The sequence below is a fragment of the Paramormyrops kingsleyae genome, chromosome 6 (assembly GCF_048594095.1).
Source record: "Paramormyrops kingsleyae isolate MSU_618 chromosome 6, PKINGS_0.4, whole genome shotgun sequence".
Taxonomy (NCBI): Eukaryota; Metazoa; Chordata; class Actinopteri; order Osteoglossiformes; family Mormyridae; genus Paramormyrops; species Paramormyrops kingsleyae.
In genome coordinates this window covers 34,805,714-34,827,967 of record NC_132802.1, presented here as the reverse complement: position 1 = coordinate 34,827,967, position 22,254 = coordinate 34,805,714, and the positions used below count along the sequence as shown (strand labels likewise).

Genomic DNA, 22,254 nt, shown 5'->3' with positions numbered 1-22,254 from the left:
TCACTGAATTAACCATTTGGTAATCGGTACAGAAGTGGAATATGCCGTCAGGTTTGGGCACCAGTAGAGCTCCTGCTCCTCTGCACAGCCAATTCATGGTCTAACAGATATTGTACCTCTGTTGCCATGACTTGGCGCTTATGTGGGTCCACGCAGTAAGAATTTTGTTTAATTGGAGATGTAGTGGACACAACAATATCATGTGTAAGAACTGTGGTCTGATGGGGAAAATCTGTAAACAGATCAGGGAAACTATTCACTAGATTTCTCACATCCTGATAATGTTCAGGTAACAAATGAGCTAACAGCCCATCTAGATTTTCCAGCATTTCAGAATTGTTCATTCTGGCAGTTAAGACAGAGACCTCACAGGGTATATCCTAGTGATCCTCAGTATCACTAGGCAACACAGATGCCGCAAGGATAGGTTGGGTAGTCTCTGGCATCACAGCAACAGCATGTGTAGAATAAAGCTTCAGCATGTTGACATGGCATGTTCTGGTTTTTCATTTTCTGTCAGGAGTAGACATCACAAGAGTAGTAGGACTACTTCTAGCCTTAACCAAATAAGGACCAGAGAACTTTGTGTGAAGAGAGGAACCAGGGGAAGGTACCAACACTAATACCTGGTCACCTGGATGAAATTCACGAAAGACTGCATGTTGATCATAATGTCTCTTCATCTTCTCTTGGGAAGACGACAGTGTCTGGCTAGCAGCCTCACATGCAGCCCGTAACTTCCCACAAAATTTCTCAACATAAGAAAGAACATTCATCTGAACTGGCTTTTCCGCCAACAACTGATCTTTAAAAAGCTTTAATGGTCCATGCACAGAGTGCCCAAACACTAGCTCTGCAGGATTAAAACCATTTCATGCATAGCAAACATAAGCAGAGGCAACTCCTTATCCCACTCACGATCACACTCCAGGCAAAAAAATCTGTAGCCAGGTTTTTAGAATCTGATGGAATCTCTCCAGAGCCCCTTGAGATTGTGGATGAAACGCAGATGATGTTTTATGCTCAACATGCAAGCTTTGTAATATCTGGCCGAACAGTTTTGATGTAAAGTTGGAACCTTAGTCAAACTGAATGATTCTTGGTAACCCAAACAACAGAGCAAAATTGCAGAATAGCTCGGGAAACAGACTTGGCAGTGATTGTCCCCAAGGGAACCACCTCAGGAAATCTGGTAGCCATACACATTATGGTAAGTATATATTGCTTTCCAGATTTAGTTTTCGGGAGGGGTCCTACACAATCAATTAGCAAACGGTCAAAGGGCTCCCCCACAGCAGGTATGGGATGGAGAGGGGCCTTAGGGATGACCTGGTTAGGTTTTCCTACCACCTGACATGCATGACATGTCTTACTATAATTAGCCACCAGGCCAAAAGAAATGACAAAGAATGTGCTGGTAGGTCTTGTTAATATCTAAATGACCTGACATCACATGGGCATGTGCCAATTCCAGAAAATTGCAGGTACAACAACCTGATGAACACTGTCTCCACCAATACCACTAAGTGGGGACCACTTTCTACATAGCAAATTATCAAGTAAATAATATCCGCTTGGGCACTCATCTAGTTTTTCCTGCTCCACCACTGATGAGAAGAGGCATTTTAAGGTTAGATCCTCTCGTTGGGCCATCCAAACATCCTCTCTCCGAACAGGCAGTGTCAAAGAACTTATAAATAGTTCCTGGTCACTGGAATTCACTTGGCTCTTAGAACCTTGGAGAGGTCAAAAGTACACCTTTCAGGTACCTCAAATAAACTGGAAAACTCCTCACCATATTTCTTTGCTTGAGTATGGGTCAAGACACAAGTGGGGAAAACAGAGGGGTATTCCCTTGTCAAACCATTATCAGATCTAACGAGGATTGTAACAACCTCAGGCAGGGGAAACACTTTCCCACCAGCAACGTCGTTCCCCAATATAACATCAACACCTTTAACAGGGAACTCACTCAGAACGCCCAACCGAGTGAACCCTGAAGATAAAGATGACTCAAGAAGCATTTGATGTAAGGACACCCTTAACGGATTCAAGCCAATACCTTGGACAATCACATGTGAACCACAAAAGGACTTTTTGTGCGAGCCCCCACTTATTACGTCTTCAGGATAGGATACATAACAAACTACACCAGGCTCATACAGGAAACACCTCACACTTCAAGTGTCTTAACAAGTGCTGTACAATTTATTGTGCCTGGCCTACCACATACCTATCATACAACAGATGTATAATACAAAGAAGGGTCATGCCATCTCTCCAGGGGCAAGCCGGCCAAAACAACAAACAGAAACCCCAAACTGCCTCCACCCAACACACACTGCACTTACCTACCAAAAGAATAGAAAAGAAAAACACTTACTACTACCCTACGTCCCTGAGTACACCAAAGAAAATGGCGCTTATCCCCTTCCAGCAGTGGTAGACAAACACAATGAACCACACAAAATAAAAAAAATAAAAAATAAAAACAGTATCACAATAAAAAAAAATTATATATATATATATATATATATATATATATATATATATATATATATATATATATATATATATATATATATTCTGCATATAGTTTCTAAGTTTTGTAGTTTTGGCTTTGTGATATATATGTGATATATATATCACAATAGCACCCAGCCCCACAAAGAGATAACAAAAAGACCAGCACAAAGAATATCTCTATTCGGTTATGTATAATTTATTTTTAAAACTCTTGCATATTTACATTTTGACAAACATAATTTGAATAGTCAGCTTCACCAAGCCTTTAAACGACTGCCCAAAATTTCAATTATGGATTACATTATTCAGCACACACATAAACAAAGCATAATTTGATTGACAAGTGTGCCTTATCAAAACCTGCTCCCAGTACATGCATACTTCAGATTGGGCCACTTCTGACTCCATTTGCAATGTAGTACTACAGGTTGCACTGAAATTTCTTTCTCCCAAATGACCCTAAAAGACCCAGATTAACAAAACATGTCTGATGGTCTTATAAAAGCAGCATGCTTTAAAGAAACCCTCTCCATGAGCGCCAGAACAGATTGACAGTCCACCTCCAAAAATGATCAAAAACAACAGTTACATGAAAGTACAGCATGGAAAAATATTAGGGAATGGGCATTTTCATATGAACTATTTTTCTCAGTCAATTGATAGAAAACACATTAACAGTCCACTTTGCCATTTCAACCATACTTTTGTCACCATTGTGATACCACTGACCTTTACACTGAAGTAGTTCACAAGCTATTTCAAGTTGTGCATTGATAACAGAAAAGCTGCACTGATGCTTCCCCTCACATGGTAATACTTGGAAAACTGCAAAATGGCATATTAGCTAGGCAACAGTAACTTCTGTTAATTATAAATTCCTAAAACACTGGCAGAAAAATCTTTACTATACCATCAACAGTAAAACTCCACAGTTGCTGGAATCCTGTTTGTTATCTGTTGTCTGTGTTCTCCATTTTGCACCCTGGTCTTTACGTTTCACCATCCTCAAGAAAAACCTAGTTATTGTTCGGAGAAAAGGAATGTAAAGATGGCCTCACACAGTGAAACTGCAAATTTTCCTTAAGACAAAAAATGCTAAGAACTTTGCTATGTAAAATGGCAAACGTGTTCAGTTTGCCAGTGTTCAGTCTGGCCATGTATATGTTCATTCAGGCAGAACTTTATTCCCAACCTCCAGTTCTGTAGCAATTTCTGCTCATAGGAAGCTTCATTTCCCATTGGGTCAATCAACACAATGATCGTCTTGGACAGGCTGACAATCTAGAAAATATTTAGTGCAATTACACATAAAATCACTATAACATTTACTTTCATATTTAATTTATATAGTAGATACTTTTCTCCAAAACAAGCATGGACTTTTCTGTGTCAGAGGTCAAGTGAAATATCTGTGTACAAAATATACGAAAATATGTAATTGACAAATACACTGCACTTTAACAACCAGGAAAAGGCAACTAAAATTCATTCAGGAATAAATAACACTAGAATCCAGTGAGCTACAACTTTTACAGGGCACAGCCAAATGTCTTCAACATTAAACATCATTTGAGGAATTAAAGTCAAATTAGTGATAATTATTGATTTTTATAACTGATGTGCTTAGCTGGTAATTGCGTCAAGTAAATAACCTTTCCGAGTCTCTGGAATTGCCTAGAAAACTCTGCCTGAAGGCACAGATGTGGCAAACAGGTGCTTATTTAAAACAATAAAAAAAATTAAATGGAAAATTACAATGCAAGAAACATCTAACACAGACAAATATAATTCCTACTTGCCTGCTGCCTTTCAATGAGATGATGCAGGTATGCATCAATAACCTGCATTGCAGAAAAGAAAAAAGAAATCACAAAGCAATCTAAGATTTTAATTTCTGATGCATTTCACACAGTGTAGTCTCTTACATCAGCCAGCTACTCCTTCCCATACAGTGAACGGAAAGAAGAATCATACAGTTTGTATGGTCCAACAACTGCTTCCACCTGGTCATTGTCTTTTGTAGCCCAGAGCATTTTAACCAGAGAAAAAAAACTACAAAACTTAGAAACTGTAGGTATATACTGTACGTACATAGCCCATGATCCAAACATACATATTGATGTTTGACATCTTCATAACACAAAAACTAACTTTCATAACACAAAAACTAAAGGTTAATGGGCAAACCATCAGACCATAATGTTAATTGGAAGGTTAGTGTAAACAGCAGCCATGCAGGTATTGTACAGTCAAAAGTATGGGGAATGGGTGTTAACGGGGTATATAGCAACCAATCAGTAACCAAAAATATGTCCAGAACAGTGAACAGGGCAAACAAATGATTAACGGGTCAAACTCACAAACCAGAAAACCTGTAACAACAACCTTTTTCTAATATGTTTTGCATCACATTCAAAGTGGGATCCTGTGGAGGCTTAAATTCAAGATCAATAACAAATCATTTGCACTGTCATACAATGCAACATGCAAAAAACATGCCCTACTCTCCAGGGACTGTGTAGTTAAAAGTGACAAAAAGTAAAGACTACATTATTAAAGTACATAAAGGAAGAATAGACTGAATAAATCCTGAAAAGGAAGCATTACTGTATATACAGTACAGGGCAGAGGTATGCAAGCTATTCTGAGTAGGGAGTTTGCTTGTACCTCTATAGTGAAGTCATCTTTTTGGGGGGCAAAATGGGTCATTCCATGTCAAATCATCACACTTTCGGATTTTAACGAAACTTGGCATGATGATTTGGTCACATGAGTAACTGATGAAACTGAAATTGGGTGAGTCTGGGATCAATATTGAGGGAGATTTAAGCGAACAAAGTTGAAACTTTTTTTTGGGGGGGGGGGTGGCTATGACTTTGACTGGCTATATTTACCTTAATGTAAGCTGCACAGAAGTGGTCCTTAAGAACATAAGAACATAAGAACATAAGAACTATACAAACGAGAGGAGGCCATTCGGCCCATCGAGCTCGCTTGGGGAGAACTTAACTAATAGCTCAGAGTTGTTAAAATCTTATCTAGCTCTGATTTAAAGGAACCCAAGGATTCAGCTTGCACTACGTTATCAGGAAGACTATTCCATACTCTGACTACACGCTGTGTAAAGAAGTGCTTCCTTAAATCCAGTTTGAAATGTTCTCCCGCTAATTTCCACCTATGGCCACGAGTTCTTGTATTTGAACTAATGCTGAAGTAACTATTCGGTTGAACAGCATCCAAACCTGTTAGAATCTTATAGACTTGGATCATGTCCCCCCTCAGTCTCCTTTGCTTGAGGCTGAACAGATTTAGCTCAAATAACCTTTCCTCGTATGACATTCCTCTAAGACCAGGAATCATTCTTGTGGCCCTACGCTGCACCTTTTCTAAGGCCGCTATGTCCTTTTTAAGATATGGTGACCAAACCTGTACACAATATTCTAGGTGAGGTCTCACCAAGGAATTGTATAATCTTAGCATTACCTCCCTTGACTTAAACTCCACACACCTGGAGATGTACCCCAACATCCTATTGGCCTTTTTTATTGCTTCCCCACACTGGCGAGAATGAGACATGGAAGCATCAACATACACACCAAGGTCTTTCTCATAATCAGCTACCTTTATTTAAGTAATAAAGCAATACTTTATTGTATTGCTTTAAAGTTACTGTCCAGTTCTATAAATTGAACAAATAATATTACATCCCCATATGAATAATTACTATGTAATAACCAATTAAAATGTTAAAAATTCAATAACAAAAAAACGTATATTTAAAAATTGATCGGTATTTTACTAAAGCTAGATCATAATGTCATGAACATCTCCAGAAAATTTGGTCAGGATGCAGCAACGGTCACATCATTTCAGGTACAGGATGAGCATTGCATATATTGCATGGTCCCACCGCCCCTCAAGGCACAAGGAAGACACACCTCCCGGCTCTTCTCTGTTCTGGCACCAAGTTGGTGGAACGAACTCCCCCTAGACGTCCGAACAGCTGAGTCACTGAATGTCTTCAAAAGACGACTTAAAACATTTTCCAGAAATATCTGAATTAGCACTTCTGGCATTATACTTTCTGGCATTCCTTTAAAAAAAAATAAATAAAAATGCAGTTTTCCAACAGAGTATTAGATCGATGGTATTCATAGCCTTGGTTTTATTGAGCTAGTATCGGGAAATTCATTGTAGAGTCTTAAAGCACTTACAGTATGTAAGTCGCTCTGGCTAAGGGCGTCTGCCAAATGCTGTAAATGTAAATGTATATTTGTGCTCCATGGGTGCCATAGGTGCGTTCACAGAGGACATGTGGTACAATTTCCATATGTTACATTTTTTTCCCCTGGGTGGTTATTTTTTATTTTATTTTTTTTTCTTTGATGGGTCAGTTGCAGGGAATGTTATAACCCCTGAACCTGTGTCTGACCCATGGGTGTCACTGCCATTAAATCTGAGGGGGACGTGTCCCCCTCACATTTCATAATTATTTGTTTGGACCCCCCCACATTTAACATAAAATATTAGTTTTATGCCAGTGTGTCCCCCCACATTCAAAATGCTTCGGACGCCCCTGGTCTGACCAACGAGACGTTGACTCATGTGATGTAGTGATGAAGTACAGTGTCTGACCATTCATCAGGGGAAGAGGTAAATGTTTCAAATAATGTTTGAACAAATTCCACTCTGAGCAATCAGTTCTAATGATGATGTAACTTCTGTACAGGAGCCCAGTGCCAGCACACATGTCCCTTCTGGAACACGATTCAAAAAAGGAGATGGTGAGGTTGAGTGAGCCGTGTTTTGTACTTTGTAAAGTAGGAAAAAGATTCAAAATGCTATTCTGTGTATACAGTGCAGAGAGAATCCTAAGGCATTTGTCTTCGGTGTCACGCCCACACGGGCAGGACAGGACAGCTGCAGGCAATTCCCCAATAATCACTCCGCTTCTTAAAGCGTATGAACCTTCGCTATCATTGCGAAGTATTGTTCCCATGATTAGGAACAATACCGAGCATTTCTCTGTCTTTTGTCTTCCCCGCTTGCCCTGCCTGCTGCGTCCTGCCCTGCCTGCCTACCTGCCCTCTCCTGCGCTCCTGACCCACCGTCTCGTCCCGTGCCTGTTTGTAGGACTGACTTCACCAGCTACTGAACCCCTGCTTCCGACACGACCTCGCTTTTGGATCTCCCCCTTGGTTTTGTTTGCACCCGGCATTCCGAATAAACGTTTATTCTCCCGCATTACGGGGTCTGCCTCCTCTCTGCTCGCCTGCCATCACATTCGGATTTTCATTTGCAGAAAAATGTACATGTTCTGTACAAGAGATACCTTCAAGAGAAAATCACATATCAAAAGCTGAAAATGAGGAAAATCCAGCAGGACAATTTAATGAACTGAGGAGGACCAAAATTAAGGTGCAGATAGAAATACTTAGGGAATGGTGTCATTAAAAATGTCTACAGGCATATCCCCTATCCCCAGCCAGGATTCCATCATGATAACCTGTGGAATAGGTAACAGTCGTGATTACAATGCACGCTTCACCATGATTTGTAAATATGTATCAGTATTACCTTGTTCAAGTGTTCAAGGTGTGACTCCCTAAATATTCTGGAGTCGTGAACAGACCCTGGCCATTTAGCTTCCACATCTGAAATAATGTACAATGCATCACAGATCACCTGAGAATTTACATTGTGTAAAACAACTTTGCTGTATGTCAACATGCCTATTGGCATTATATTATAGGTTACAATACCTGTACGTTAATACTGTGGAAGCCTTTTCTATTCACATAGTCTGGTTCGTTTGGACCTAATGGGGCCTTGATTCAGATCTGGGTACAATCCAGTGCCCCAATCACATTTGGAAATCCTGGATGATGAGAATATTAGTCCGATTTTGAAATTCGTTATAGGACTGTAGTTTGTTTGCCTATATATTACTTCCAATGGCATAAAACGCCTCTTTAATTGTTTGCACACGCAGGTGTCCAGGAACCCGGAGCATATATATTTCAGGGCTAAACAGACCTTACGAATTGCCTGGCAAACTGCACTCTTCAACAGATTTTCTGCATCCGCCTACAGTGTACAAAAAAGTACACTGCAAAAAATCTTAAGGCGATGCACACTGTCTGTGTGGTTGTGAGAGCCCGACTTCACCTAGTTTGACTTGTAATATGAGGCGCTAATAAATTGTTAAGGTATAATATTCCATCTCGGCTGAAGCGGTATCTCTCGAAAAGAATGTCATCTGTAAACAATAAAGGATCTTGCCGATCGCACAAAACCCTCTCGATTTAGAATTCTCTTCGTATTATTTGCGCTCCAACTGCAATCGGTCACTCCTCCAGGAACGGCGAGGCCATGACTGATTTTCCACGCATGGACACTGATTACGTGTGCGAGCTAATCCTTGTTTACACAGAACAAACCGGTGGCCTGTACTACAAAGCAGGGTTACTGGTTTATCGGGGTAACTTGTTGGATTTAAGGTACCACAGTTTAAATGGACTCGATATTCGTTCATTTATTTTTAAATCCGACAAGTTACCCCGATAAGCCAGTAACCCCCCTTCATAGTACAGGCCACTGCTTTGAGCAGGTTTGACGATTAGGATATGTTGCTATAACAACACATCCAGCAAGAGTTTTGAAGAACCGACAGATCCAGGAAAAAAATCGTCAAAAATTTTTAAAGGAGTAATCCACTTACTGAGAATGTCCCCAATATCTTCTAGTCGCTATTTTATGTGTGTTGTGTTTCTTTCGGGAAAGTTAGGATGTGTTTCTGAGAGAGACAGAGTGCAGAGGAGTGACAGAAGCGTCATAGTGGACCCTGACATGAGGTCATTTTTCCATAATGAATGGCCTGACACTTTCGCAAATTGTGGATAATTTTAATGATTTCCGCAAATTTAGCGTACGTAATGCGTGACTTACTTAAACGCACTTAAACTACCATATTAGTGAGGATGGATAACACTAAAATGGAAGGATAAATTTCACTTTATATATTGTTACTATAACAGTAATACGAAATAAAACAAACTGTGTACAACGCGACTACAGAATGGGGGTCAGAGGTGACATCACACCTCTGACCCCCATACACCAGTCCCGCCCAGTGTTGGTATGAAACCTACGCCCCTGACTTTGGAGCTCTGGCACTGTAAATATCCCGTAGTTAAAACATTTTACATTATATGTTTCTAAATTTCTTAAGGTACCTGAGATTTTATCAGGCTCTTCGAGACTGACTGTTCATTTGTAGACTTTTTTTTCTATCTTAACTGGACCTAAAGTGTATTGAGGTAAATTAATTATCACAAGACTCTGAGATTAATGAAAAATATTTTATTAAAAACTCATTAATAAAGGTAACTGGAGGAAGTGCAGCAACACAGTTGAGTGCAAAAGTTTGCATCACTCTGAAAATCTACCTTTAATTTAGAGTTTGTTTTCAAAATATTCTTCCATAGTAATTTTTATATGTTTTTTCTCTGAAAACCTTTAATTGTTTAGTCCAAATTCATCTTTAATGGAAAGCTCAAAAGTTTATATCCCCTGTAATAAAACCTGTAAATGAAATACATAAAATCTTTAAAAGCCCTGTCAGCGTTTAGTGGTGATGAGTTGCACCAGGTGTGTTCAATTAGACCTGCATGTCATAGTTGTGAGTGGATCCTACAAGAAGACAAAGATCCATAGCACAAAGCAAAGTCAACTCAGGACTGGTTTAAGAAGAATAAGGTGAAAGTTTTTCCATGGCCATCCCAGTCTCCAGATTCATATATAATAGAAAACCTGTGGATAGATTTGAAGAAGGCCGTGCATAATAGACAACCAAGGAATCTGGGACACTTGGAACAAATATGCCAGGAAGAATGGTCTAAAATAAAACCTGAGAGGATACAGAAGTTTCTCAGAGGTTACACAAAGAGGTTGGAAGAGGTTATAAAAGCAAAGGGAGGACGTACAAAGTATTAGAGAACAGGGGACTTATTATTTTCATTATTTCACTATCACTTTCTTTTTAATTTTTACTTTTTGGCCATTTTTGTTACTTTTGTTGTTGAAGGAGCCTTTGTAAAAACTTGTGCATTAAAAATATTTTGTTGATGAAAATACATTTCTTAGGTTTAATTTTGGCATTTCAAACTGAGGGAATACAAACTTTTGCACTCAACTGTATATATCCCCCCCCCCCAACTGATTCTTTGAATTGATTCAGTTAAACTAATAGTCTGGTAGAATCAGTTCTGTAACTTGAAACGAACTTCCCATCGCTATTGCTGAGACAAAGATGCACAGGGTATCAAAGCCAAGACTTTTAATATTAAAAATACAGCCCTCTCCACAATTATTATATACTAATATTTATATATTCTATAATTTTATGTAATTCAAATCATTTTCAGTAGTGTTTTTGGCTTACGGGCCATCTGCGTGTTTTTGGGATTATTCAGCAAGCTTGAAAATATTCCCATTTAAATATTCAGGGCCAAATCACTTATAACCGAAACCTTGAATGTCAAATTCGGTGATCTGGAGGGGCGACTGTATATTTTTTGATCAATTACAACTGCAATACTTAGCATAAGACTGGATAAAGCATACAAAAAATGAATGCAAAATTCACATTTTTAGTTTACATTTTCTATGTCAACGTCTGTAAATGTCCAGTTTTCTAATAGGCAGAGCACTGAGCCTCTTTGGTGGGATGTACAGAGAGAGGAAACAGTTGCACCACAGCTAAGCAGGCGTAATCATTTTTTTTATCAGTCATAATTCCAGAATCCATGCCAGCATAAAATAAAATTGTATGTCTTACACATTATGTTCATGTTAGTTATGATCACAAATAATATACAGTTAATGAAGTTGAAACACTTTAGTGGTATGATTTCTGTGTGGGTGACAAAGTTGCCACAAACCCTCTTTTGAATCCCTTTCTCTGAATTTATGTGGGTGGAGTTTGTTCTCCTGGCTGAATGTGTGTGTTACTTCTGGGTTCTCCAGCTCCCTCCCACAATATAAAGACATTCAGTGAGGCTAATAAAACCTGGACAACAGCATAAATACAAATGTAACATTCTGAGCATTCCAATACAATTTTTTCCACTTGTTCCTTCAACCTTTTATCCATCACAGGGCACACAGAATCACACACTATTAAAAACATACTGTAGAGACACCAAATCATTCAGTTGCATCTGTCAATTGCTTTTGGGAAGAAATACACACAACACAAGGAGGACCTGCAAATTCCAAACATACAGAAGAGGGACACAAATACACAACCCTAGAAACCAGGGTTGGGGCCATTCCGGAATGCATTGATCAATTCCAGTCCAAATCAGGAAATGGAACTGGAGCTGTGATTGGAAAAAAAACTACGGGGAACAGAATTGGAGTTGAATTTGAATTTCAGGGAGATTTAAGTACCAACTCCAGTTCCATTTCCTGATTTGGGCTGGAATTGATCAATGCATTCCGGAATGGCCCCAACCCTGCTAGAAACAAAAGTGTTACCCACTGAATCACCATCAAATAGCATTTTTTACTAAAACATTCTACATAAATATGTTATTTGAACACTATTCCTATCATGAATGTGAACAAATTTTCACATATGACTACTATATCAAACCATTGGACAACAGACTCTCACTTATATGACAATTGTAGGAACGACAGTTATCAGAAGCCAATGTTGCTCTCATATTGTTCCAGAAATGCTGATGAGCACGGGGGTTTCTTGGCCAAGAGAGGACTGACTTTCTGCAGAGCATTTTTCTCATTTGAAGATATTTTGACTTTGGAAAGACCTCATCCAGAAGAACCAGTACAATTGTATCAATCTTTTCATCCAGAAGACGTTGCTGGACCATAATGAAGGCTTGCCTTGCTATGCCACTGACTGAGCCTGTACTAGTCAGCACAAACACGGTCTTTTTACTGCTATAAACAGCATTATGGAGATTTTCTATACATGAAATTCCTGGGACCCAATCTCTTTCCTCCAGACAGAGACTAAATCTCTGCCTTCCTTGGTTCTCCAGATTAACTATTAACTCATTGTAGACCCAGTCTGTAACAGCAGCATTAAGAGTATCAAAAACAATAAAGGCATCATGCTGACCTTGTTTTCCCAGTAACTGAGAGTACCCTTTATGTTGAGCCCAAAATATCTGTATACCATACCAAAGGTCCCAACCATAAAGCTTCTTGAGCAGAGGAACCAAAGTAAAAATAATGGTCAAGAAGGAGGTAATGATAAATCCTACACTTCCATAGATCTCCTGACATGAGCGGGAGTCCATTGACAGCACAAGCTTTTCATTCTGAGACTCTGGAAAACCACACCTAATGCCAGTGGTCAGGTAAGGTATTTGAATGGTACTGCTTACTAAGAAATCCATCAACCATGAAGTATCACAGCTGCACATAAATGGATTGTCATGAAGGGTCAATTTATGAAGAGATACAGTCAACGGAGACGGGAAGCACTGGGCATTAAGAAATTTAAGCTTATTATGATTCAACAGAAGGCACATAAGAGAGCTGGCCTCGTGGAAAAAACTCTCTGGGAGCCATCGAATCTGGTTGTAGCTTAGGTCTAAAACAGTTAAATTATGCCCAAATTTAATGGGTTGATTAGGTAGCTCGCTTAGGAAGTTGCCACTGATGTTTAGGCAACGAAGTTGGTTTAAAACTGTAAGATTGTGCCAAGGAAAGTATATTAGTTTGTTATTGTTAACCTTTAGAACTTCCAGTGTTTTTGGAAGGTTACAAAAGGCTTCTGGTTTAAAAGATTTCAGGTGATTTCTGGAAATGTCTAAGTATGCAAGATTTGTAAGGTTCTGAAAGAAACGAAGATACTGGTCACCCGCCATGTCCCACATTATATCCAAATGATTGCCCGAAAAGAAAAGATACCTGAGGGAGGAGCTCTGGAGTGCCACAGAAATGCGAATTCCAATGCTGTTCTGTGACAGGCTCAGAACCTTCAGTGATGTCAGGTTTTCAATAAATTCAAAGCGATGGCCCATGCCCTTCATGCGAAAGTGAAATTCATTACTAGACAAATCAAGCACTTTAAGTGTTTTTCTTAGTTCCTTAAAAGCACCATCGTAATACATATCAATCCTATTGTGAGCCATGTTAAGGTATTCTAAGTTGCTCAGGTGTTGAAATTGCTTCCCATTCAGTGACTGGCTCAAATAATTAAGTGACAAATCTAAACATACTACTGTGTCCATTCCTTGAAAAATGTTTTCCTGGAGAGTCAAAATGTTGTTTTGTGACAAGTCAAAAAACAGTTTTCCACGGCAGTACTGTTTTTGAAAATCCAGCATGCTTTGATAATATTTTTCATTTGATTCCAGATATTGGCCTTCAGAGTTTAATGCCTCTGGAGTAATGATTACTTTGTCAGTTAATCGATTTTGGTTTTGGAAAGTAAATTGATTGGTGTTAGGTGAACAATATGGAAATTCCAGTATGTTCTGTGAGAGAACAACTTTTTTCAAAGAGGTTATGTTACTGAATATACTAAGCTGGCATTCATTTATAAAGTTCATACGTAAATCCAAATTTTGAAGTTTTGGGAGGTTCCTTAAAGGACTTAAACTCTGTGTAGTCAATTTATGGAAAAAATACCCACTGATGAGTAATTCTTCCAGGGAAGTCATTTCACTGAAATACGGCGACAATATGAGGCCATCGAAAGTTTTCAGAGGTTCATAGTTGTAAATCAAGTTGAGTAACTTGACTTTTTTCAGGTCTCTGAAGAAAGAGTCATTTCTGATGCTGTAGGCCAGCAGATTGTCAGAAAGGTCCAGATAGGTAAGTCTTTGTAGTCCTTGGAACAGCCCTTCAGGCAAGTCCTTTAGTGAATTTCCTCTAAGGATCAGGTGGGTAATCTTGCTCAAGTTTTGGAATGCCTTGGGATGTAAATTTATGGCAGAGTTGTTTGAGCAGGGAAAGCATGGTTGTGCCGCATGATCACAACGCTGGCAATTCCATTCCAGATTCAAGTACGTGAGTCTTGTCAGATTGGCAAATGCAATCTCATCAATATGACTGATCTTGTTCTCTCTTAGATCTAGGCTGGTCAAGTTCTGAGGAAGGCCCTTGGGAACCGCGGTGATATTGTTAAATCCCAGAGTGAGATTTGTGAGCTCCCGCAGTTCTTGCCATACAGATTCATTAATATAGAATGTTTGGTTGCAGGGGTTACGATAGTAACAGTTTTTGAACAAGAGCAGCTTCTTGAGTTGCGGGGTCCCCAAGGGTGTATTAATTCTGTATATATTACTTGATTCAAGACCGAGGACTTTCAGACCACCAGGCAGACGTGGGATAGATAACAAACTGTTTCCACCCAGAAAAAGATGACTAAGGTTCTTCAAATGAACAAAGGCATCAGGTGCAATATCCAGTTTGCAGGAACGAGTTCCTGGACCCTTCAGCTTACCTGGAGGGCAATTCCACATGATGCTAAAATTCTGAAGATTCGGAACTCCAGCAAGTGCATTGCTCTTCACTGTCTGGATTTTATTTCCTTCCAGGTTTATGGAGAGCACAGAGACAGATTTAATTGTGGGAACATTCGTTAGGCCCCTCTTTTGACAATCAAGGATTGTTGAAAGGGTATCATTTTCACAAGGAAAAAAAAATGGATTTCTACTCCTGACTGCTGTAAGCCAGTTGCAAAGGTAGAGCAGAAAAAGATTCTTCCATGAGATGACCTGGAAAGAATATAAGTTTAGAGATGAATCATACAGGAATGCAACATACACAGATTTTGTATACATTAGGGGTGTAATGGCAGTCGTATATTATCAAACCGTTTGCTATGACCCTGACGTTGCAATATACACACGATTCATTTTCCTATACCTACTGGCACGAATATAAGCCAGTGTTTTTTTCCCCAAAAAAATACATATAAAAACAAGTTGTCTTATTTTCGAAGTCTAGAATTTAAGTGTCACTATACAACAGCAGATGGCGTAAATTTTCTGCCTCCTGGCTAAAGCTAGTTGCGTACTTCTAATGTATCGACGTCAATTCAGCCATACGACATTTCTGGAGCGGCGATCCCACCCACTGTCGACAACTGCCTGACGTAATGTGAGGTGGGGGGCAGCACTCATCACAATATGTCTTTTGCCCCCTATATGTAGGGTAACTGCATCAAAAACATTCTGCGCTCACTTGTGGAATTTGAAATACTGATTACTATCTGTCTACACTTACTGTGCTGCGATTGCCTGTGGTTACTTTTTAACAGTGATATGCTTAACTTTGCATATATTCTTGTCAAATAAAATTATTTTTCTTATAAAAGATAAGGTTGGGCAGTCTCCCTGTTTCAGAGAGTGTTGACTTGCTTATCTTTTTACAAAGAACCGCACCATAAAGAAATCTCATTAGGATGCCAACTTGATTTTACACATTGTTTTATTTTTACATTTAATATTGCCTATACAAGTATGTACCATGTTTCTATAAAACAGAGAAGGCAAATCACTTTGAGGCTGTCAAAGTTTAGAGAGAATGCTAACACAGAATGCTTAGACAAGTAGCTCACTTGATGTTAATTTATTATTTTTTAATTTAATATTGCCTGTACAGGTAGTGTACATACTATGTACACTGCTAATTTAAAATGGAAAAGACAAAGCACCTACAGTTATCATAGTTAAGGAACATTTTTAATTTGGATGTTTTTCTCTCCTTGATTTCATACAGTAGAGTCAGAACCTAAGTTCCTAGTCCTAGTTACTCATGCTGCCATTTTTCTGAATGGAAAGGAGCTATATGGAAAAATAAAGAGTTCATTGTTTAATTAAAGGGTAATGTGTATTTATTTTCTTCTTAAATATAAAGATACCGAAACCATACCATTACTGTGGTCCAAAAACTGACACATACTGAACCATGGAAAAACTGTACAATTACACCCCTAGTATATGTACAGATTTACCCTGAAATTGATAAAATGAGATGCAATGACATGCTTCCAAAATTTTGATTGTATTGTGACAGCAAAATCATACTATTCATTTCTGTTTTTACAGATCGAAAGAAACTTAAGAATGATCCCAACCTTCAACTGAGCTGTGCACATTTTATGCCCACAAATACAAGTGTACACTGTTAAAAATAAAAATAAAAAGTTTTAATGGTTCTTTCTGAACACTTAGTGGTTCCTCATACCACTGTAAGGAGCCTTTTAACCCCTCTGTCACATGTTTGAATCCCGCCTCTGTTTTTGTATTTTGTTCCCTAGCCATTAGTTTCATCAGTTTTTCTAGCTCCTGTGATTTTGTGGTTTGTTTTCTGTTTTGGGATTTTGCTTTGTGCTTTATCTGTCTTTCTTATTCCCTGTGTTAGATTTCTTTGTCAGTTCTTAGTTTCCCTGTTTTAGATTCTGAGTAATTATTAGTTCCACCTGTTGCCTGTTCTTGTGCCTGCCCTTGTGTGTTTGCCTGATTGCTCGCTGCCCTGCACCCTCCCGGATTGGTTGTCTGTCTCACTCCCGCTTGTCGTTACCCTATTCAATTTTTGTATTTAAGTTCCTGCCTGAGTTTATATCCCCAGTGGGTCATTGTATGAAATGTATATTGTTGGATGTCAGTGAATTTTGGATGTTCTGTTATTTGTAACCTGCTTGCCTACCCTTTGTTTCCCTGACCCTATTTGTAAATTAGTCTCTGCTTATCCCTTTTAGTTCTGACCCCTCGAGATCTGTTTTTGTTTGTAGTATTTTCAGTTTTGTTTCAATAAACCTTTGTTGTATTGTGAAGCCCCCAGTGAGTCGTCCACCTTCTATCTGGCTGTATCATGCCTTGGCCACACGCCAAATCCGTCTGGATCCATAACACTGTTCTTGGCATCACCAAACACGTCCGGAAAACAAGCCATAACAATCCTTAAACTTCGCTGTTACAAAGCTTCGCTACGGTTAGCTAACACAAACCGTAATATTTGCAGGTAAGTTCATAGCTAACTAATGTTATTAGCTCATCAGCACTTCTGCTGCTTGTCAGCTTGACTGCTTGTTTTAATGCTCCTTGTGAAGTTCGCTTCTCAGCGAATACGTCGCCCAAGTTAAAAATAGTGGACATTTCTTTGCGACGTTTCGCAGAACAACATTATTTACTAATTGTAGTTCGGTGTGCATGCAGCGCCAGGTCAAACAGCTCGCCTTCTCCAAATGCATAGAGAGATGTGCAGCAGAGGAGGACTGAACAGCACATACCAAAGTCAGTCCTAAATGATTTTGTGGTAACACTTTACTCGAAGGGGCTTACTAACTCAGTTACTACTCAAGTACTAATCATGAACAAATATAGTATGCATAGAATATATGGACCGTTGTGATTGATTAATGATGAACATGCATGATACCAGTAGGTAAGAAGTAATTTCTGGTTAATTAATATATTGAGTTAGAGTGTACTACTACATTATTTGTGCCCCTTTAAATAAAGTGTTGGTGATTTTCTTTCAGTTTTCTGTCTTTTCTTAGACTGGGAGAAATGTGCAGGGAATCTGCTGCTGCCTCAGCGATTCAAAGAGAGAGCATCTGCTGCATTGACTAGGTTAGAAGCTCATTTTCCCCCCTAAGTATAGTATGGAATATATGGTCTGTAGGGACTTTCATTTTGCTTTATAGTAGAACTATTGTGAAAAAAAATGTTTGATAATCAAATTAAAGTAAGCAGGATAAGCAAGGAAACCAAAGTATCTTGTTGACTATAGATTGAGTACAGTGATATGTGAGAGGATGCCAGGAAAATGATTAGGCCTATATTTGCTGGTTAGTCTTACCCCCAACACTTTTTTTAAAAAAATTCACAATTCAGACAGACGGAGAAACCATAATGGAGGCAAAGGTTAACCCTGTATTGTTTGCTGTTTACTTTATTTTTGGTGTTTGATCCTTCAGAGCAGCCACACACACAGAAATTTTATGCAGCGTTACTTTTTCAGGTTGAATGCACACTGACCTTGAAAGCTATTAAACAGCTCTTATACAGCTTTGTGTCTCCACATGGCATTCCACACATTCTGGATTTATGATAACAGTGTTGTAATTACAATAGGATTAACGCTTTACATTAATTGTACTTTCATAATTCCTTCATAATGCATTCATAGAACATTCACAGCACCTTCATAATGGATTCATAATGCATTCTTAGAACATTCATAAGCAGCATAGTATATCATAACAACCTAATATACCATTGCAGCCTTAATGTACATTAATAACAAACATTATATCATTATACGATTATAATGTTTGTTATTAATGCATATCAAAGCTGTTAAAATATGTTAGGATGTATACTTCCATGCTGCTTATGAATGTTCTATGAATCCATTATTAAAGTGCACTGAATGTTCTGTGTATGTACTGTATAATGAATGCATTATGAAGGTGCAGTTAATGTAAAACGTTACCTATTATTTTATACCATAGTTTGTAATTTCTAGTAATACGTAAAAATTATGCTTCAATGTAATCACTTCTTTTCAAAATTAGCTTGTTGCTATTACAGACCATTTATGAAATTGCTTTAAGGTACCTATATTCCAATTTACCTGTGTTTGTTCATACACATTTATCACAATATTGAAGGCATTACAACCTAGTTATTAACTAAAAGTTTACAGATGCTGTTTTGGAAATCTAAGTTGAATTTGTTTGTTAATAAAATGCTTTTAATAAAACTTAAGACCCAAAAACATAAAGCTAAAAAAAAAAAACATCTTTTTGTCCTTGCTACTTGACAAACTTATTTTCAACATTAAATCTTCATAAAATATACATACCATATATAAATATAAATATATAAATTGATTGTATTTATTAAATTATGAATTAATAAATATATCTTGCTTACTTTCTGAAGATAGCACCTTGAGGTACTACAGTATATGGAATCTTATCAGTATGGTAGCAAAGGAAACGATATGGTTCTTTAAAGGTGCCTCACAAAAAAGGTTCTATTTGGAACCATCTTGAATGCCATATATGAAGCAAGTTATAGAACCCCTTTGAGTGCTGTATAGAACCGTTTTATCTAACAGTGTATTTAGTAAGTACCAGAATTGGTAAGATATAACATGATATATACACACTTCAATAAGTTGCAATATTTTTTAGACTTGGGAGGATATAATATAATAATACGTCATGCAATATATTTAAGAAACATTCAATCTTTTGTCATAACAAAAATACACTTACCATTTTCAATGTCAAAGATGAAGATGTCACAACCTAGTTGTATTTACAATGGAAGTTTATACATTAACTTTTCAAAATAAACATAAAACACATGAATCAATGAATCTTGCAGGTGGAACAATGTGAACAAATATGTGAAACTGACCTAACTAAAAGAAGTGAAACATGATATTTGGAAGAAGTGAAACTTGACAATAACAGGAAGTGAAGATGAAGTTCAATCACACCCTTTCCTATATGGTGGGAGTCAAGCCTAGTCAAGTAACAGCCATCTTGTAATTACCCTATGAGCATTCGCAGTAAATTTATAAATTCTGCTCATGCATTTGAATTCATTCACATATCCGATATTCATGTAGCCTGGGGTGGTGTCCTCAGACGGGGTACCGATTTAGCAACCGCCACCAAACCAGTCGACATCTTTTACTCTGTTTTTTCCCCCCAATCCATCTCACTGATTTCACTGCAGCTTGGCGCCAGCGGTGATGCTCGTCTAGGACACCACATGGGTTTCGAATGCCACTTCACATTGCAGAGGAATACAAGTAATGGAAGCTAGTTTGTGAACTTCATTTGTTTTTATTGAACTAGTTACTTATTAATACTCAGGTTTTATGTGTATATTCTACAGCTGCACAGCTCTGTGCAGCCTTAAGTTCCTGAGCATTACATCTAACAACTGCAGGATGTCTTCAGCAACCATTGTGCAATATTAAGACGTAATCTCTTCTCATTTCTGTTAAAGGAAATGGTCTGATCACACTGGCAGCCACATTACCCCTAGAACTGCTTCATAGGGTGACTGCATTACTGTGAGGTACAAAGGTGTTAAACTGCCAATGGATTTGTGTTGCTCCTTTTAATAAGACTGGATAGAAAAACCAGAATCAAAGAAATTAATTTTTATGTTCGAGATTTAGGAATAGAACACTAGACAAAATTAATGTGAAAACTTTGGCTAGAGAAAAATATTGCCCAGTCACAGGGGTCTGTGCCACTTGAATGTTTCACTCAGTGAACACGTTCTCTGAGGATGACAAAGAGATACAGAAGATACGCAGGATTGGTATGATGCAGGTGTGTTTGGTAATTGTCCAACTTCGTATGGGTAAGGATGTTACTGAGAGGAAAGGTGACCACTTTGTCTCGTGCTGCACCTGGCCAGACCCCAACACATATCTCCATCCATGATGGATGGAGACAGAGCCATTTTTAGCAGAGTGCAACTGCTGCACTGGCCCCACCTTCTATGGGCCCCATCCAAAAGGGAAAATTGCCTAGATAATGATAAGCTAAATAATTCTGTTAATCACTTTGGTAACACTTTCTATGATGCTATGTCTATAAGACTCAATGAACACATTCATAACACATAATTCAAAAAGCACTATAAACATGGCTGTAAATATGTATAAAAAAGCATATTATAGTCATGTTTATTATGCATTATGAATATTATGAAGGTATTTGTAGTGCATTATAGATGAGAATTTCCAGTAAAGTGCTACCATAACTTTTTTTTTTCATTGATTGTATGCAGCCACATTTGAAATAAATGTCATTTTGGCTATATATAGACTGGATACACTTAATCCAAATCCTATTTTAGACATGTGATCATAGCCAAGGCTAGTGCAACCTCCGCAGCCACACCACTATGGGGCCCCAAATAAGTTGGCTTTCCCTGGGCCCTGGCTCTCCTAAGTGAGGGAGCTATGCTGTATCTAAACCCCTGTACTGAAATAGAAAAGAGAAAGAAAAAGGGAAAAAAGTCTTTTGTCATAAAAATATATAACAGGTAATATACCAGCATTTTAAGTGCCTATAACAGAACTTGTCTATGGTAGGTTTTCATTCCAAAATCAATTTCAATTAATTATGAACATTTTTCCATTGAACCAGTTACAGTACTTTTGGTACTGTACTTTTGATTTTCCATTGACTTCTAGTTGAGTACCTGTACCCAGATTACCAAAGCAGCTGGGTTCATTTTTTAGTACTTTTGGGTGCGACTTGCAAACATGTTCAGTTTCAACTGGTTATGCAAATATCCTGCCTCTGAAACACAACACAACCGGCGTGTTCAAAAAAGTTACAAACTCAGAAAACAATCAACAAAGTAAAAAAATAATAATAATTATATAAAAAATATATATATTCTTTTTTTAAATTGTCATCTGGTCAGAAGGCCCAATAGATGATCTGGATGGCATGACAGGAAATAAGGTACTTGCTATAATCTACTAGGGCTGCACGATACTGGAAATAGTTTAAACATTGCCATGTTATAATAAATACTGAGATATTCATAAAGCAAAAAAGGAGTTCAAAATAGTTCTCACAAATCTGTCTACAAGTAACTTGTATAAAAATGATTAATAATCAAAATGATTATGATTGTCTCAGAGAACGCATGCACGGGTCATGCAAAACCAGCAGAGGTAAACTTT

At 38.1% G+C, this 22,254-nt stretch overlaps 1 protein-coding gene across 6 annotated transcripts; it reads right to left on the bottom strand.

Moving 5' to 3' along the window:
• Window positions 1–2,692: 2,692 nt before the first annotated feature.
• tlr9 (toll-like receptor 9) lies at window positions 2,693–21,136 on the bottom strand. 6 transcript variants are annotated; one of them, XR_002839388.2, is made up of 6 exons: window positions 19,805–21,133; window positions 13,474–15,287; window positions 4,326–4,367; window positions 3,719–3,807; window positions 3,437–3,542; window positions 3,073–3,086 (listed from the first exon to the last, which is right to left on the bottom strand). XR_002839388.2 is itself a non-coding variant. In XM_023821077.2 (3 exons), exons 1-3 carry the CDS (start codon window positions 19,805–19,807, stop codon window positions 13,570–13,572), a joined length of 1,110 nt encoding a protein of 369 aa, XP_023676845.2. In that variant the 5' UTR covers window positions 19,808–21,136; the 3' UTR covers window positions 13,432–13,569. The 6 variants fall into 6 exon arrangements, 3 of the variants coding, with proteins under 3 accessions (XP_023676843.2, XP_023676844.1, XP_023676845.2); XR_002839387.2 differs by having other exon boundaries at window positions 2,693–3,542; XR_002839389.2 differs by lacking the exons at window positions 3,073–3,086; window positions 3,437–3,542; window positions 3,719–3,807 and having other exon boundaries at window positions 4,350–4,367; window positions 13,474–13,589; window positions 14,201–15,287; window positions 19,805–21,136.
• Between the last annotated feature and the right edge of the window lie 1,118 nt (window positions 21,137–22,254).